Source organism: Paramisgurnus dabryanus, chromosome 1 (assembly GCF_030506205.2).
Source record: "Paramisgurnus dabryanus chromosome 1, PD_genome_1.1, whole genome shotgun sequence".
Lineage (NCBI taxonomy): Eukaryota > Metazoa > Chordata > Actinopteri > Cypriniformes > Cobitidae > Paramisgurnus > Paramisgurnus dabryanus.
The window spans coordinates 48,859,238-48,878,750 of NC_133337.1; the positions used below are offsets into that span (position 1 = coordinate 48,859,238).

At 35.9% G+C, this 19,513-nt stretch overlaps 1 protein-coding gene across 1 annotated transcript in view; it reads right to left on the reverse strand.

Annotated features, from left to right (window-relative positions):
* The window catches only part of grin2cb (glutamate receptor, ionotropic, N-methyl D-aspartate 2Cb), a 65,267-nt gene that overhangs the window by 32,140 nt on the left and 13,614 nt on the right, over nt 1–19,513 (reverse strand). The window contains exons 2-4 of the mRNA XM_065262792.1: nt 17,280–17,718; nt 6,124–6,719; nt 1,123–1,237 (exon numbers count right to left, since the gene is read on the reverse strand). Of these exons, the coding sequence (XP_065118864.1) occupies nt 1,123–1,237; nt 6,124–6,719; nt 17,280–17,702 (1,134 nt within the window). The 5' untranslated portion in view covers nt 17,703–17,718. The remainder of the gene's footprint in view (nt 1–1,122; nt 1,238–6,123; nt 6,720–17,279; nt 17,719–19,513) is intronic.

A 19,513-nucleotide genomic window follows, 5' to 3' on the forward strand; every position in this document is an offset into this window, starting at 1 on the left:
TTTGTTCAGTCAAGAAGAAATAATGTTTTTTGAGGAAAACATTCTAGGAATTTTCTCATTTTAATAGACTTTAATGGACCCCAACACGTAACAGTTTTAATGCAGTTTAAAATTGCAGTTTCAAAGGACTCTAAAGGATCCCAAATGAGGCATAAGGGTCTTATCTAGAGAAACGATTGTCATTTTTTACAAGAAAAATATTGTAAAAATATGCAACTTCTCATCTATCTTAGTGTGACCATACGTGCCATTCTTCCCGGACGCGTCCTGGCCAGGATTTCAGGTGCGTCTTCCGGAAGTCGTATTTGTCGACCGCATACATCATAGAGGATTATTATTATTATTATTATTACAGAAAAGCAACCGTTACATTTTAAGATAAGATTGAAACTACAATTGTATGTCTTATGTTTTTAACTGAATGGCGTATGCGGTCAACAAATACGACTTCTGGAAGACGCTCCGAAATCCTGTCCAAGACACGTCCGGGAAGAATGGCACGTATGGTCACCCTAGTCTATCTCCGGTCCTGTGTCGCGCCAGTGTGACCTCACGTAATACGTCATCACGTCAAGAGGTCACGGATGACGTATGCAAAACTACGCCCCAGTGTTTACAAGTGTGGAGAAAGAGGACCGTTCCGACCTTGTTGTATGTGGAATGATACTGTGGAAGATGAGAAGTTGTGGTTAAAAAGTGCATATTTTTTATTTTTCTTGTCAAAAATTTCAATTCAATTCAATTTTATTTATATAGCGCTTTTCACAAAAGTCAATTGTTTCAAAGCAGCTTTACAAAAATGACAATTGTTTCGCTAGATAACACCCTTATGCCTCGTTTGGGATCGTTACGAGTTCTTTGAATCTCCGTTGAAACTGCCATTTTAAACTGCATTAAAACTGTTAAGTGTTGGTGTCCATTAAAGTCCATTAAAATGATAAAAATCCTGCAATATTTTCCTCAAAAACATAATTTCTTCTCGACTGAACAAAGAAAGACATCAACATTTTGGATGACATGGTGGTGAGTAAATTATCTGGATTTTTTAAAGAAAATGGACTAATCCTTTAAATAAGTGACTCTTGTGTAATATTACACTCTCAAAAATGTCAACATAAGTACCTTGTCCCAGTGTCTTTCTCGATCCAAAGCGATGATCACCATGGAAGGATTGGTAAGATAGCCATCGGAGTTAAAGGAGAGATCCTTATGTTCCCATGAAACATTTAGCATATGCCTGCAAAACAATCCAAACAGACAACATGGGCTTTGATATGATGTCCCGCTACACTAACCGTAGACGTGATCGGAAACACAAAATAAGTTCTGTTAGATGTGTGGCTAATAAGTAGCTCTACATTAGCCAGCAAGAGTGTAGATCTGAACTGCGAGTAATTGTACAAGATTTGCCTACTCACTCTTTAAAACGAGACAGAAGTCTATTAAGCTGAGGAATGAGGACAGTTCAAATAAGAGCCTACAATTTTTTTTCTAAGTGAAATGAATATAAATCAGAGAGTGCAGAAACTAATGCATCTACACTTTAATCCTCTTTGTCTCATAGACCTGAACATTTTTGCTAAACGAATTGTTCACTTTTAAGGGTAGGCACAGGTGGAGCTGAACATGAAGCAGGATTTGCAGTTCAATTCTACAGATTTAAAAATGCGACTATACTCTTCAAAATAAAGGTCGATGCCGTAAGAAACATCAAAGAACCATTCAGTCAAAGGTTCTTTAAAGAAACATTTTTTCATACCTTTTTATAATCTACAGTAAAAAACCTTTTTCCCTACAAAGAACCTTTTGTGTAACACAAAGGAACCCTTGATGGAACCATTTAGCCAAAAATGGTTCTTCTATCGTGAAGCACCTTTATTTTTAAAAGTGTAGTAGGTTTTTCAGACATCATTCAGTATTCATAATGGCTAGAACAGGACAAGACTACCCATTCCAACAACCTTTTGCAGCTAAAAGATCATCTTATCCACCATCTCTCCGCTGTATAACCACTGAACAGCAAAGCTCACAGTATTATACAATCTCAGCAGTGATCTACAATCTAGAATACCTTACTATAACTGACCAAATATGTGCTTAATATAATAAGCAAAACATGAATTATTCAGCCTAACCATCCACCCTTAGGACATCCTACAGGTTTTCAAATGTAACAAGTTTCCAGGAGAATATTTACTTCAATACTGTGTCAATACGGTGAAAATAGGCTCATGGCTGAGGTGAGAATGGGGGTTATGTGTCCTGTCTATGCACTGTAAGAAATTGGGTAACACTTTATTTGAAGGGGTGTTCATAAGAATGACATGATACCATCATAATCATGACATGACACGTTTCATGAACATGAAGGAGATTTTATGCACATTTATGTCATTAAGTGTCATTTGTTCAATTGTGTAATTTTTAATGCAAAGATGACATTGTTTGAGATGTCTTTGTCATGAAAACATAACTGACCACTTTTTACCATAGAAATATAATTTGTTATTTAAATGTCATTAAGTGTTAATACTCTGTCAAATAGTTTTATAACAGCGTCATGAATATTTTTCTTGACCTCAACTACAGTGGTACAAATATAATTTGTTATTTAAATGTCATTAAGTGTTAATACTCTGTCAAATAGTTTTATAACAGCGTCATGAATATTTTTCTTGACCTCAACTACAGTGGTACAAATATAATTTGTCATTAAAATGTCATTAAGTGTTAATACTCTGTCAAATAGTTTTATAACAGCATCATGAATATTTTTCTTGACCTCAACTACAGTGGTACAAATATAATTTGTTATTTAAATGTCATTAAGTTTTAATACTCTGTCAAATAGTTTTATAACAGCGTCATGAATATTTTTCTTGACCTCAACTACAGTGGTACAAATATAATTTGTCATTAAAATGTCATTAAGTGTTAATACTCTGTCAAATAGTTTTATAAAAGCATCATGAATATTTTTCTTGACCTCAACTACAGTGGTACAAATATAATTTGTTATTTAAATGTCATTAAGTGTTAATACTCTGTCAAATAGTTTTATAACAGCGTCATGAATATTTTTCTTGACCTCAACTACAGTGGTACAAATATAATTTGTCATTAAAATGTCATTAAGTGTTAATACTCTGTCAAATAGTTTTATAAAAGCATCATGAATATTTTTCTTGACCTCAACTACAGTGGTACAAATATAATTTGTTATTTAAATGTCATTAAGTGTTAATACTCTGTCAAATAGTTTTATAACAGCTTCATGAATATTTTTCCTGACCTCAACTACAGTGGTACAAATATAATTTGTTATTTAAATGTCATTAAGTGTTAATACTCTGTCAAATAGTTTTATAACAGCATCATTAATATTTTTCTTGACCTCAACTACAAGGGTACAAATATAATGTGTCATTAAAATGTCATTAAGTGTTAATACTCTGTCAAATAGTTTTATAAAAGCGTCATGAATATTTTTCTTGACCTCAACTACAGTGGTACAAAAATAATGTCTCAATAAAATGTCATTAAGTGTTAATACTCTGTCAAATAGTTTTATAACAGCATCATGAATATTTTTCTTGACCTCAACTACAGTGGTACAAATATAATTTGTTATTTAAATGTCATTAAGTGTTAATACTCTGTCATATAGTTTAATAAAACCGTCATGAATATTTTTCTTGACCTCAACTACAGTGGTAAAAATATAATTTGTCATTAAAATGTCATTACGTGTTAATACTCTGTCAAATAGTTTTATAACAGCATCATGAATATTTTTCTTGACCTCAACTACAGTGGTACAAATATAATTTGTTATTTAAATGTCATTAAGTGTTAATACTCTGTCAAGTAGTTTTATAACAGCTTCATGAATATTTTTCTTGACCTCAACTACAGTGGTACAAATATAATTTGTTATTTAAATGTCATTAAGTGTTAATACTCTGTCAAATAGTTTTATAACAGCATCATGAATATTTTTCTTGACCTCAACTACAGTGGTACAAATATAATTTGTTATTTAAATGTCATTAAGTGTTAATACTCTGTCAAATAGTTTTATAACAGCATCATGAATATTTTTCTTGACCTCAACTACAGTGGTACAAATATAATTTGTTATTTAAATGTCATTAAGTGTTAATACTCTGTCAAATAGTTTTATAACAGCATCATGAATATTTTTCCTGACCTCAACTACAGTGGTACAAATATAATTTGTTATTTAAATGTCATTAAGTTTTAATACTCTGTCAAATAGTTTTATAAAAGCATCATGAATATTTTTCCTGACCTCAACTACAGTGGTACAAATATTATTTGTTATTTAAATGTCATTAAGTTTTAATACTCTGTCAAATAGTTTTATAACAGCTTCATGAATATTTTTCCTGACCTCAACTACAGTGTTACAAATATAATTTGTCATGAATATTTTTCTTGACCTCAACTACAAGGGTACAAGTATAATTTGTCATTAAAATGTCATTAAGTTTTAATACTCTGTCAAGTACTTTTATAACAGCTTCATGAATATTTTTTATAGTTTTTTAAGTTTCCTCCAGGTATAAAAAAACAATCATCCAATAATAATAATAATTAAAATGAATTAAATTTATACGAGAGACCAATTCACCTAAAATGAAATTAAAAAAGTACAATAATGGGTTAAGCCATGCAGCGTTGGGTCTATATCGCTGCAAAAACAGTTAATTACATTAAATAAATTAAATGTTTTGTTAGTGTTTTCTTCTATGTCAGAAAATTTCAGTATCCTCCATTGCAAAGTTAATTATAATGTTTTCTATAATGTTTCAACTATATTTTATAAGTTATAAAAACTCATCTGTAGCCAAGATAAATAAGTTGATTAAACCAAAACATTTAGACAGCAAAAATTTTTTTACATTGTGCTCAAAGCCAGTTCTGTAATATATAAAAAAAACATATTGACAGATGTTTCTTTTTATGTTAGAGATGGGCTGAAACCCGAACAGCACTAAAGTCTGGGAAAATTCCGGATGGAGGATCCAGTCACTCATGTGTCTCCGAAACGCTTGATCACAAAAAGCTCACAGAAGAGGCAACTGGAAGGCTCATTAATGAGGAACGTTGATTCCCAGGTGAACAGCCGATTTAATAAGGAAATCTGGAGGATCTGCCATTCTCATTACAAAAGAGGAAGACCACAAGAAAAAGCAAAGGATGTAATGTTTAGTCTGAAAAGAAAGCTATTTATGATCCAAACCTCCAGTGACCAGCTGAACCACAAGGAATTTGCCAGGGTTTTAAGAATCTGTTCATTTGCCATCCACATTTTCTTGTTTAGCCAAATTTATGATAAACAAGTTGTTTATTCTTAATGCCATATAAGCATCTATGGCTATATTCATGCCTAGAACTGGTTAATCCATACACTAATCGATATGCAGTTTGTGGGGGGCAATTTGGCATCTCCAATTCACTTAACCTGCATGCTTTTGGGCTGTGGGAGGAATCCGGAGTGCCCTGAGTAAACCCAAGCTGACACACATTTTCAATAACAGGAGACTAATTTTAGGTGCTGCATAATATCATTGCACCTGCTACAGCCATGTTACAGCAGCAAAGTCCTTGATTATTACGCCAGAATAAGAGTATAGTTCCTAGCCATATCTGCCTAGAAAATCACAACTTTTAATTTTACGTCAGTCTTAGTACACGATGTAACTATGTAAAATGTCAAGTTTTAAATAGGACAAATATCAAAACTCTTTGGTTATGCTAATGGTCTAATCAGATTCAATGGATTATGCTAAGCTATGCTAAAAATGGTACCGCCAGACCCGGAGATCGGCTGAATGGATTCTAAAACGCTAAAAATAAAATGTTTAACTCTAGGGGTGCTGGAAAATTAGTATATTTTCAAAAAAATTGGAGTATCCCTTTAAGGACAAAATCTTGATACAGAAAAATAAACCAAAATAATGAGAGAGGTAAGACTAATATAATAATATTATAAAACTGATATAGGTAATATTTTAAATCCTTACACTTCAACAACTAAGTAAAAGTTGCAATTTATGAACAAGCAATGTGAAACCTAAAAAAGCTCTTAGGTCTTACCTAAAGAGGGAATTGTAGGTATCAAGTTTAGTGGGACTGTTGCAGTCATTGTGACCCTCGGGAACAAATCCTCTGTACTTGTGGAAACTGTGCACCCCTTTGACAACGACAGCAACACCTTCTCGAACCCTCTGACGCAATGTTTTCCTCCAACGGTCTGTGATAATACTGATGACCCCCACAGGGAAACTGTCAGGTGGGGACACTTCAGGGTTCCCTACAGCCAGACTGGGAATGACCCAGATGTATCCAGGTCCCAGAAGTCCCACATCGGATGCCATCCTGAACAAGTACTCAGCCTCCTCATGCGAGCAGTACACCAGGTATACCTGCGCATCCACCTGCTGAAGTAATCTGCGTGTGCGGATGTCATTGGCCCCCACGGACATCTCGAAGCTCAACACTTCCTGCAGCTCCCATAAGAAGTAGCTGGTGTCCGTGAAGGACCGTATGTAGTCCACAAAGTTCTCGTGACCGGGATACAGGCTGGTGATCACCACAAAGTTACCCCAGTTGTACTCCTCCATCACTTTGAACATCGCATTGATCTGCTGCTCTATAGAAGCACCCATTTGTAGAAAAGTCGAGCCTTCAGCCTGCAGAGTCAAAGCAAGAGAGACATATGTGACCCTGTCTGGGTAATACAGTCTAAAGTCTCATAATCTAATGATGAGATTAGATCAAGGTTTATATTTTCACAGAATATTTGTTATGTAGGATGATTGTATGTAGAAAAGAATGAATCACAAAAAAATGAGTAGCTGTGTTTTCACAGATTGGGTCACATATAAACCCACATTTGATAATAAATGTCTAGACTGTAGCTTAATTAAGCAAGGGAGAGCGCGAGAATTATTAACTTAAAGTAAACTATAAATCTACCTGCCAACCTTTGGTGCAAGAGACATATATATGTGCCAAAAGCACATGTATCACTAATAGATGTATAATGAAAAAGAGTAAATCATATTATTGAATTTAATACAAAAAGTCAGAGCGTTACAATTGCCCAATTATGGGTGATTGGGGACAGTTGTAATACTTATTAGCCCACAGATTCTCAAACAGGGTTCCCACATCTTAGTAAACTTAAAATTCAAGGACCTTTCAAGGACTTTCCAGCTTCAATACCCTTAAATTCAAGGACTAAATGTGGGGACACATTTCAAGTAAGAGCAAAGTTACATCGTGTTACCTTTTAAGATACATTGTTACAGTTCCCTTTCGAGGGAACTCGTGCTGCATCACTGCGGTGACACTTTGGGGGCGCCTCCAGGGGTAAGTGTGTCTGAATGTATATATCAAATTCAACCAATGGTGAGGCTTATGACAAAGACAGGGTGAAGCGGGAGCCAGGAAGTATATCAGTATCTGAAATACTGCCAAAGATGGCGTTACAGGGACGCAGGAAGTATGGCAAGGGAGATGTAGCGTCTGATTCCCTTTTCAGGGAACCACACATACGTAACCCTAAATGTTTTCATGTGTCAAACACAACTGTGCAAAAAAGCATTTTGGTATGAATCAACATTCGCATACAGAAGATATAAGCATTTAAAGTGAACAGTTTAGCACGTGTGCTTAAAAAGTCTAAAATTTTATGATATAATCCCACACTGCACAGGGAATTGTATGAATTTTTTTCAGAAAAGTCTTACATAAAATAGATTCAAGCCCATGTATGTATATTTTCAAAAACTTCCCAGGGCCTAGAATTTTTTACTCCCAGATTCACAAACTTTCAAGGATTTCAAGGACCCGTGGGAACCGTGCTCAAAGAAGACCACACATAAGTGTAATGTGTTACCATTTCTCCAGTTACAATTGACCTCTGTCTCCCCAAATGTAAGAACACCACAATAATTCATGGGGGTACAATAAAATGCTAAAATAAGGCACAAAGACATTTTATGTAATTTATGCATAATATATCGCAAGTAATGATCTAAGCACCATTCATCATACAGTAAAATGACTGCACTGAACACCACTCATTACAGGGAGTGGATAAAACATTCTGGCACCGTGTACATGTCATTCCAAATCATTTTGACTTACTTTCTTCTACTGAACACAAAAGAAGAAATACAAAAATGTTGTCATTGAAAAGATCAAATTCAAAGGAATGTTTCACATTAATCGGCACATCTCTCATGAATTCCTTTGAATGTGTCATGCAAGGACAGACATCAAAATTTTCAGTAAATAATCATTTTTAGAAAACCTGGATAACAGCATAACTTCGAAAGCTCCAGTTCTCATTCATTGTGAATGCATTGAAAAAAAGCAAGCAGTGAAATCTTCAAAAATTTCCTTTTGTGTTATACAGAAGAAAATCCATGAAAGAAAGATTACAGCAATTAAATTTTCCTTTAAATACAATTTCACCTATAAAAAAGGTTTTAACTTGTCCAGCGAATGAACTGATAGGCACCATGCCTCAACACCACTACAATTATTTGTATTTGTTAAGTGCATACAGGAAATCCACGTAATTCAATCATGGCAGCTGGGACATTCCCATACCACTGAAAAAAACCATGCATTACTGAGAAACATTAACCTTGAACACGTCCCAAAGTGTGAGATATGAGAATTGGATTTACAACGCAAAGACAATTCACTAGACTATTGATCCTATCTGTTGCAGAGCCGCGCGTAGCAGCCTTGATTTATTGCCTGACTTTGAACTGTTATTTCTCTTTCTGTAATCCTTTTGAATAGATTTACGCTTGACACCTAATACTCATTTGCTCATGTAGCTGTTCAACATCATGCCCAGAATTACATGCACATGCAAAGATTTGCACAGCTCACTTGGCACTTATATATCATTGCATGCTACAACTATCATGCAAGTATAATAATGCACATGCAAAACAATCCATCTATAGTGTTCTGTAGTACAAATAGTGAACTTTAAATTGCTCTGTTGAGGGAGGCTTCCTAATGCCCTACGCTGCCAATTGCATTTACTTCCGCCACACAGCATAGACGTACAAGGTAAGGCGTGGTCCAATTAAGCTTGATATGAAAAAAAGGGTGTTGAGTTTCGGGAATTTCAGGATCTGAGAGATGGTCTCCCGAGACTCCACCCCGACTATAGCTTTCTCCCTCACTGATAGACCGATCTGGTGTCCTTCAAATAACTTCTGCGGTTAAAGTAGGCTACTGTGCTCTGGGATCACTCCGCTGCCAGCTTGTTTTCTTAAAGAAGATGTAAAATTCAGCCAGACATGTCTGAGCTCTCCTTAGGACCCATGAGTCTCTCGAATAGTTTATAGTTATGCCATAACAGTCAAAGATTTCTGTTTGCAAAATGGCACAACCATGGTATTGTTCCAGTTATAGGCATTGCATGTACACCCTGGGCATGAACTTTGTCCCATGAGTCTTTGCAAGGATTTACTGAAGTATAAACTGGACCTACATTTCTATTACATGGATTTGGCTGAAGCTTTTCTTTAAAGCGACTACTGGAAAGGACTTAAACATTTGATCAATTCATGTTTCCTGGGATTCAAACCAATGACCTTTGTACTGCTAGCAGCATGCTTTACCTGTTGAACTACAAGAACATTTAATCATATTTAACAGAAGTGAATATTTGTACACATACATAAACTACGTATATATTTAGGTAGTGATTTCCTCGAAGGAACATGAGAAGTCCTGTACCAAATGGTTGTGCATTACGGTTCAATCTAGAGATAAATAGGGCTTTTTGAAGGCTAAACCAATGGGATTTCTATGTGCAGTTATACATGACTGTTGTGTTTTTTGTGACATGAAGTTGAACAGACTGTCCTTTGACCCTGACTCTGCCTAATGCATGACTATACAGCATGTAGTGGGTGGAGCCAATAACCAAATAATCGCATCATATGATATGATATGTATGCAATTCTCAAAGGAGCTTAAAGGCATTTTAATGCCTAATCCACAATCTGCTTTTTTGGTTGTCATCATGTAAATCTATGTCTTTGTGGGCAGTTTTCTATTTTTATGTTGGATTGGTTGATGATTAAGAAAGTAAAAATGTATCTATTCATTTTTTTTCATTTTTAATTTATTACATATATCGAGATTGAAAATGATAAATATAAAGGAAGCAGGCAGCACATGTCTGTGCTCATTATAGACATGTATGTCTGTGTATTTCAGTTAAAAAAATAATAATTCCCTGAGTGCATCATTTTAATCCAGTTCACAATAATCTATTTTCGGCTTTCTGTTCCACTTTAAACATGTTATCAGCCTTCATTAATTCAAAACCCGGGAGTCTGAGGGGCCTTTGACAAAAAGCTGGGTAAGAAAAGGTCCTCGTGCTATCTGGTCAAGGGCTATTCTGTTTCTCATTGAAGGATACACATTTTTATCCTTTGTGTGCATAGTTATTGTTTTCGTGTAAGTGCGTTCATTTGAAACACATTTCATATGCATCTGGGGGTAAACAGATGATGCAAGTATGCTGCAAAAAAACTATTGAAGACTGAATCTTTAAAAGCACATAAAAAACATAAAAGGAACATCAAAAGGAGTTTCTTTTCTGAAGTGAAGAGTGTAGCACTTAAGGTTGTAGGAAAAACAACAAGGTTTAAGTACGCAGGTAAACACGCAAAACTTGAGCCCATGCAAGCTTAAACAAGATAAACGTGGCTAGGAGTATTAAGGTGCATATCAAACCTTTCAGTGATCGGCCTGAGATAACTTAAAGGGCGTTTTGCAGGTAAAATTTTTCAACGAATTTGTGCAATTTGCTTGTTAATAATAAACATTTAAACTGTTATCCATTGTATTTTATGTTGTTGAGTATCACAAAACCCGAAAAAGTATGAAAAAGTATAGCGGTTTGCAATGATTCTCCTTTCCCCCACAACGCACTGTATGACGTCACGCTGGGGAGAGAATTTACCAAAGCAGCCTTGAGAGCATTGAGAATGACTATAGAAAGACGAGTAAAGTACAGTTCTGATAGCGCAGATTATTTACATGATAGATAGATAGATAGATAGATAGATAGATAGATAGATAGATAGATAGATAGATAGATAGATAGATAGATAGATAGATAGATAGATAGATAGATAGATAGATAGATAGATAGATAGATAGATAGATAGATAAATAGATAGATAGACAGATAGACAGATAGATAGACAGATAGATAGACAGACAGATGGATAGGCTAGTATAGAGAGATAGGCAGACAGCCAGATAGCATAACGTTAGCATATCTTCGTGTAGAAAGTAAACAAACAATTAACATACTCGTGCATGCTGGCTTGAGGGGGTCCATGATCTTGCCTGAAGTGGGTGTAACTTTTATGCGATCTTCAGCACAAACGGTTTTGGCAGCATGTCTCTAATCCTGGAAGGTGAGTGAAGCACGTCACATCTGTTCGCGGGGACCAGCGACCCAAACGCACTCACTTTCTTACAGCCAGTAGCGGAATGGCAATCGAGAGAGTCGGGACTTTCCCGGTTGGTCGATCTGATAATAGTTATACGTTTCGAGTTAACAACACCGTCTGGCGGCGTGATGGGCGCCGGTTCCCGCAGCACGCTGGTCAAAGTGCAGCCTCTCTGCTCAACAAAGTATATGAAAGTGCTCAACCTGTTCGGCAGGTCCAAACATGTACAGGATTTATAAAAATACGGTGATCAATGAGCGGTTCCTCCTCAAATGGCATAGTCTGTCGTGATGTAAAAAGCCGCCGAACGCCTGTTTATTACAGTATGTATGCGGTCGGATCCGAGTGTGCTGCTGACTGCTGCTGCGTATAAAATGATCGTGTGATTCGTTATAATCACATAAACAATATAAAAAAGCATCCTTTTATTTCACAAAACAATATATTTGAGATATTATTTGATAGACTAGTAAGTGTGGATTAAGGATGTTTAAAAATCTCTAGCCTGGTGGTCAGGACATGAATGGATCAAATCAGCAGATTTGCGAAGTTTTATTTATCTCCACATATATCATAAATAATAATTAGCATGGTAACTTTGCAGTATAACACATTATATATTTCCTACGATGTATATATGATTTCCAAATTATATACGTAAGTATTAAACAGCAATAAATGTCTCATCTATCTCTATGGCTCTGGCTGAGTCTTTCTCCACTTCTCCCCAACGTGACGTCATCGCAGAATTGCGTTAAAATAACCGTTAATACCAAAAACGTAAAAAAAGTGGTCTTTAAGACCATTTTTGAGACATTTTAAAAATTATACACATATCTTGAGTGATTTATGTACCCATTAATCGACAGTGGTGGTTAACCTGCAACACGCACTTTAAAATGTGTGAATGGTTTAGAAAATGTACAACATAGAGGTACTACTTGTATAATACATTAACATCATTTTTTAAGCTCCAGTACTTTTATAACTCTTGAGTAATATGACATGGGGGTTGAGCAAATGATGACAGAATTTTCATTTATGGGTGAACTATTTAGCAGATTAACTATTAATGTCACATCAATGTACTTTGTGATCTCTATTAAAGTACACTCAGTTATCTGATCTTAACATTTCGGTGGTATTTCGAAGCTGCTGATCATGTGTAATAGTGTTTAAAAGTTGTAATGCCAACATAACTCTTTTTTATTTCAAGAATGTGCATGTTATTTACAGTGCACTCTTAGAAAATGTCAGTAAAAAAGTGCAATATTTACACACACAAAAAAAATGCTGGGTCATTTCAACCCATGGTTAAATATGAGCAAACCCAACCATTGGATTAAATTATTCTGCAATTTGCTCAGCTGTATTTATTTTATTTATTTATTTAGTTTAGAAGGCATCTAATTTAATAGATTGGCATGTAAATGAAGAATAAAGGCACCATTCATACAAAAGACACAATGGGCTCTATCATACACCCGGCGCAATGCAGCATTTGCATTTGCATTTGCACCCCAATATTGCGCCCATGGGCGTTCTGGTCTGAAAATGAGGTGTGTTCAGGCGCATTGTTGGCGCGTTGCTATTTTGAGGCAACTAAAATCGACTACGCCATTGACCAACATGGTCTAAAGTCTAAAGTCAATGGCGCAATATGTTTTTTTTATTTAAAGAGCGCGTTAGTAATATGCACCTGTAAACGTGCCAACAACGCGGATTTGCTTATCACACACATGAATGCGCAGCAGCACAAAAACGCATTTAAATATGAAAGATTATAAAATGTAAATGAAATGTAAAAGATTATTATTGAGTCTCTTGGACATAAATGAGGACCGATTATGAGATGTTAGAAGGCGTAAAGAGCTGCTGCACCTGTAGCCTGCTAAGTAAATTAATGCTTTGCTTTAAACATGCATCTATTTTTAAATGTTTTTTTTAAATGCTACCCTACGGATTTATTGTATATGATGAATCTGTACCTGTGAATATGGTGAGATGAGAAACATTTTAAGTAGGCTAATGCTTTTTAAAAATTGGCGCTGTTCTAGTGCTGAAACACTTCGGCTCTCCACAAACCTTTTCTTGCATATTTGCAAATAATTTTTTATGAGATTACAATGATTATGTAGGATATCAATACATTTACAGCAATGAAAAGCCTGCTAATTGTACTTCTATGACTGAAAGAAAAAGGCTTTTAAAGGGTTTAATACAAAAGATTTAAGATTCAATAAAAATTAAAGCAACACACTTTTTTAACATTATTCTTAAACTGGGGGTCTTCTTCCTCCGCTTAGTTTTTCAGTTAAGTCCATCATCTAAATAGGGATTAGACATAGTGCCAGCGCAACTGGCTTTTAAAGGGGATGAGAGATAAGACTCTCATTGGTTTATTGCACGTTACGCCCAAAACACACCCATTACTCATAAGGAGAATATGAACAACCCTTTTCAACCGTGCCCTCGGCGCACACACCATTTTTCCTGTCATTAAATTAGCAAAAGTGGCATCAGACACGCCCATTTAAACCGTGCACTTTAGACAATGTGCTTAGATCGTTAAAATATGGCCCAAGAACTATAAGTGTTAGGGAGGTTTCACACTTGCACTTTTTGTGCGTGCCTGGGTTCGATTGACGTCAGAGTTCAGTTCGTTTCCCAGCAAGCAATAATCGAGACAGTGAAATAACGGCTAACTATAGACCCAATATAGTCTATATATATAGTCTATAGTATAGGCTATGAATAACCCACTTCTACTCTAAATAACCTCGAATTTGGATGCATGCCGTTATTGCCTAAATAAATTTTGGTATGTACAATATTCCATCATGTGAGCAAAATCAACAGGTGTTCAAAATGTTTGCTACTTTGCTTTTATTTCTTTTACATGTTCTAAGCGTATTCTTTTTTTTCTTCGATTATGTGTACACTGTTTTTTGATACAATATTCAATATTGCCCAACAAAATATCACGATACTCACATGTATCAATATTTTCTTACACCCCTTATACTTACTATAAGTTACTGTGCCTACAAGTCATCAGAGTATATATACACCGCGTTCCAAATTATTATGCACATGCCATTTCTGTTTATTTTTCCAATACAGTCAGTAAGTCTACAAATTTTTATTTACCCTCAACACTTATATAACAGTATGGATGTTATTTTATTTAAATGAAATAAATATGTCAAAAGATACTTTAATGCTTTGAAATATATGCAAAATTTGCTGTTCCAAATTATTATGCAGAATGCTACTTTAACCAAATGTATATGATATAATGGATTAAAATTATCCAAAAACAGATATCTGTCAAAACAAACACTGTCCAAAAAACAAACATAATGTAAAATAAATAATGTATTTACACAAGTAACATAATAATATATGAGCATATCTGTGATATGACTTTAATTCTCTATTTCTTAAACTTGTAATTATACAAGTACAGGTTTTGTCTTTATTTCACTTTATTACACGGCTCTCTGGAATGCTTGATTCTGATTGGTCAGTTGAGACATTTGCAGGTTCGTTCTTTTCGAATAATAACCGCTCCAAAATAATAACGCATAGCCGGACTACTTTTACGAGTAAGATCGCTCCGCGCCAATAAAGATTACTGTCTGTTTGGCGCCATCTTGTGACAAACACTGGACAACCACGACAAGACACAGACAGCTTACTGAGACTGAACTTGACAAAATAGAGCATGACAGCTACGAAGCCAACACACAAAAAAATACAGAATGGGCATTAAAACTTCTCAAAGACTGGCTAAAAGAGAAAAAATGGAGACAGACAAGTATGAAGCAGAGGATCTTAATAAGGTATTACGATCATTTTATGCATCTGTGCAAAGTTTCGCGGAAGGATAAAAATGTTAATTTAAAACAAATATGCCAATAAAATGTTTCAAATTCATATTCATGTCCAGTTTTTTTTTCTTATGTGACAAGTAGCCGTGTAATAAGCGGGATAATGTAGAGTCAGCCGGTAGTTATCGGGAAATAAGCCCCTTCAGTGTGATACAAGACCCTCCGCTTCGCGTCGGGTCCTGATCACACTGTCGGGGCTTATTTCCCGATAACTACCGGCTGCCTCTACATTATCCCTTACTGAAGACGCTAGTATTGCATCCCTAAGTTGATGTTTCAAATTGTAGTGCTGTCCACCTCACAGATCTTTCATACAATGATGCTCCACAGACTCTTAAATAGCTCTTAAGGTCAGAGAATGATGGTGGTCACACCTTGATTTCTTTCTTATTTTATGCCCATATGAATTAAAATAGTCTGTTATGGTTTTTGCAGCATGGTATGGTATTATTCTCCATAAAAGTAAATGTATTTCAGAAGACATGATTCCCTTTATATCCCATTGTGAAATAACATATTTTTAGGAACTGCATATCTTCTAGATGCCCTTTTGACATCCTCAGGGACCCTAAAGGGACCTAACATCTTACTTCCCAATATTCCAGCCCAAATCATTACTGTGCCACCTTTCCCTAATGTTACAGTCTTGTTTGAACATAGTGGCTATTCACCAACAATTCAGAATGACATTCATCTATACTATTTAGTGTATTATGGCATGTCAATGAATAAAACTGTGTGAAAATAGTCTTCTTGTATTCTGAGCTCACAGCAAATGTTTCATTTTTGCAAGTTTTGGTTTGTGGGAGGGGTAGAAATACAGCATTATGCACTAAAGGATCCTGTATTAATAACAGGGTTTTTGGTATTCCAGAGACACCAACAGGTTTAAATACATGTTTGCTTCTTAACGTTGGCTTTTATTGCTGCCTTTTCCTAATAATTTCCTAGAAGGTTCATTAAAAAAAAAGTCGTCTTTATATAGTCAAATCTTTCTTCACTGTGATTCACTCATAAATCTCATAATAGTTCAATAATTTCTGTTTAGGTCCACCAAATATAAATTGTTATAGGAAGTAATTAGCTTTTTTTTTAAATAATGCACAATTTTTCATACCCATATTGTAGAAGAACTACAACTTGCTTAATAATTTGGAACAGCATAATTTTTAAAGTATTAAAGTATCTTTAAACATTTTAATTTAATTTTAATAGAATAACATCCTCACTGTCATATAAGTGTTGAGGGTAAAATTAAATTTGTAAACTTACTGACTGTATTGGAAAAATAAACAAATATGGCATGTGCATAATAATTTGGAACGCGGTGTAGTAAGTAGAATGTGTACTATCGAAACAAAGTGTAACCTATAACTTTCTTAAAATTGCATGTTCTTCCTGTGTATCCTCTATTTATTTGCGAATGGTGGCTTTAAAAGGCAAGAATATTCAGATTGAGATCACACTCTGTTCCTAAAATCACTTAAGGATGGATGAAAAACAGTAATGTGACAGTAATGGAGCATTCTAAAAAGGAAAAAATAAGTCAAAGGCTGGAACTGTGTATAAATTGCTTTGTGTTTGTTCCCTAAACTTTGCCAATAACAGACAAGACTGTAATTTTTTCTTCAAGCTGCTAACACTCAATAATTTACACACAACATTCACTTCCCTTACAAAGTCTTATATACTGTTGTACTTAGAAATGTTATTCAGTTGTTTAAGTGGACACAACTGTAAACTGGTGGTTATACATCACAACATCTATTGATTTTCATGCCTCATAAAATCACTTTTCCATGCAAATGTTCAATAGCCTATCAGTGCAGCTGATTTTTTAAATACTCACTTTATGAGTGATGACAACAGCCGAGCCTCCGCTGATGCCCACGATGGGGATGGAGGTCTGGGTAGAGACAAAATCTAAGATCTGTGCCACGGCTTCCGAGTCCACGTCATCTTCAAAGACCACACCGTGAAGGTTTTCGGCAGCCATAGTCTGACAGAGACGAGTCAGTAGAGCCCTGGGGTTAGTGTCATTCACCAGCACTGTGATGGGGTTCACTTCCAGGGGCATGTCAAGGAAGTTTTCTGGACTCAGACGGCCTTTGATCTCGCCGTGGTGGGCCGAACCGCTGAAAACCACGGCCACGTTAACCGAGGGAGGGACGAAAAACGGACGTCCCCAGCAGGGGGGTGCTACATTGAGTAACAGGTTGAGGAAGAAGAGGAGTTGAGGAGAGGGACTCCAACACCCTCGGGGAGTGGCCATTTCAGCCTCCTACAGCCTAAAAGAAAAAGAGATAAACTGGTAAACATTTTTGATAGCTGGTTTAGGTCTATATAGCTAATTTTGCCTGTCATGACAACTCTGAGGGGGTTAATGTTTTATAACTCCGTTTAAATTATATTAAAGTATACTCCACTTTTTTGAAAATATGCTTATTTTTCAAATCACCTAGAGTTAAAGATTTGATTTTTACCTTTTTGGAATCCATTCAGCCTGATGTTCGGGTCTGATGGTCCAAGTTTTAGCATAGCTTAGCATAATTCATTGAATCTGATTAGACCATTAGCATCGCGCTAAAAAATCCAAAGAGATTGATATTACGCAGCAGCCGAAAACAGTCCTCTTAGTATCTTTCAATAGCGGGAGACTATTTTCGGGCACAAGTCCTTGATTATTACGCCAGAATGAGAGTATAGTTCCTAGCCATATCTGCCTAGAAAATCGCAACGTTTAATTTTCTGTCTGTCTTAGTACACAATGTAACTACAGAAGAGTCGAGTATTAAATAGGAAAAATATCGAAACTCTTTGGTTATTTTTTAGCGCGATGCTAATGGTCTAATCAGATTCAATGCATTGTGCTAAGCTATGCTAAAAGTGGTCGCGTCAGACCAGTAGATCAGCTGAATGGATTCAAAAACAGTAAAAATCAAATGTTTAACGTCTAGGGGAGCTGGAAAATGAGTATATTTTTAAGTGGAGTGTCCCTTTAAGCCTTAAAGTTCTGCATAATTATGGGCGTGGCCACTTGAGTGACAGGTGATCTGTCGTCGAGCTAGACGGGCATGGTTTCAGCAACCAGCCACTTCAGCTTCACCCATGTCCCGCCTCTTTACCCATTTTCAATTATCCGCAATGTGATGCATGGTGAAGCGATGCCAAGATGGAGACGGCAAGCCCCACCAACTATTTGCTTCAAAAAAGCTTTTGACATCACAGTCACTCACTACGTACATTTTTTTTTTGTGTATGTCATTGTGCCGATACACCCATCTTTTTTTTAATACCACACCCATTAAAATCCTATCAGGGAACCAGATTACATCATACCCAAATGTGCAAAATGATTGACAGGCACAGACGCTGTCTTCACAGTTTATAGAGCCTAGGGCGGTCAATGTGTCCATTATGAGATTAATCATGATTAAGATGATTGACAACTTTAATTTCAACATTGAAAAGCATGATACACAACAATTTTGCTGTTGTTGGCCACAAATGTATCATCTAAGAGAGGAAATCACTGCTCATTTAACAATAATAAAAGCTCAAATGTATTTTAATGTATACAGGCGTAATCCCATACTTGAAAACAAATCGTCACATGGTCTCAATGGCTATTTCTGTCACTCATAATCTCATTTCGCATGTGTTCTGGTGCGCGCCTGTGTGACACAACAGGCCATTAGCAGACTCAGTGTGGCATATACAAAAAATACAGCAAGGATTCACAGCAGATAAGCTCTCGACACTTCACAGGGGCCGGTCCCTGATCTTCCAATCCACAGATGGACTGGGTCAGTAACAAGAAAAAACCTGAAGACGGCACGTTTAACACCACAAGTTTGTAAATCATTGATATCTTTATAGAAAAAGTTTCTATTGTACGTTTCCTTCGTCTTAATCTTGCAATTACAGCATAGACCTTCTATAGTCTAGTCATTTCAAGGACAGTCTCCTTGGAGTGGCCTAGGGTTAAGTGCTTCGCTGTAACCATAGTAACAGGGCATGATGGGATCACAAAAAATCTCCAACTTGAAATGGAACCACTAACCTTTGTGCTTTAACCATTAG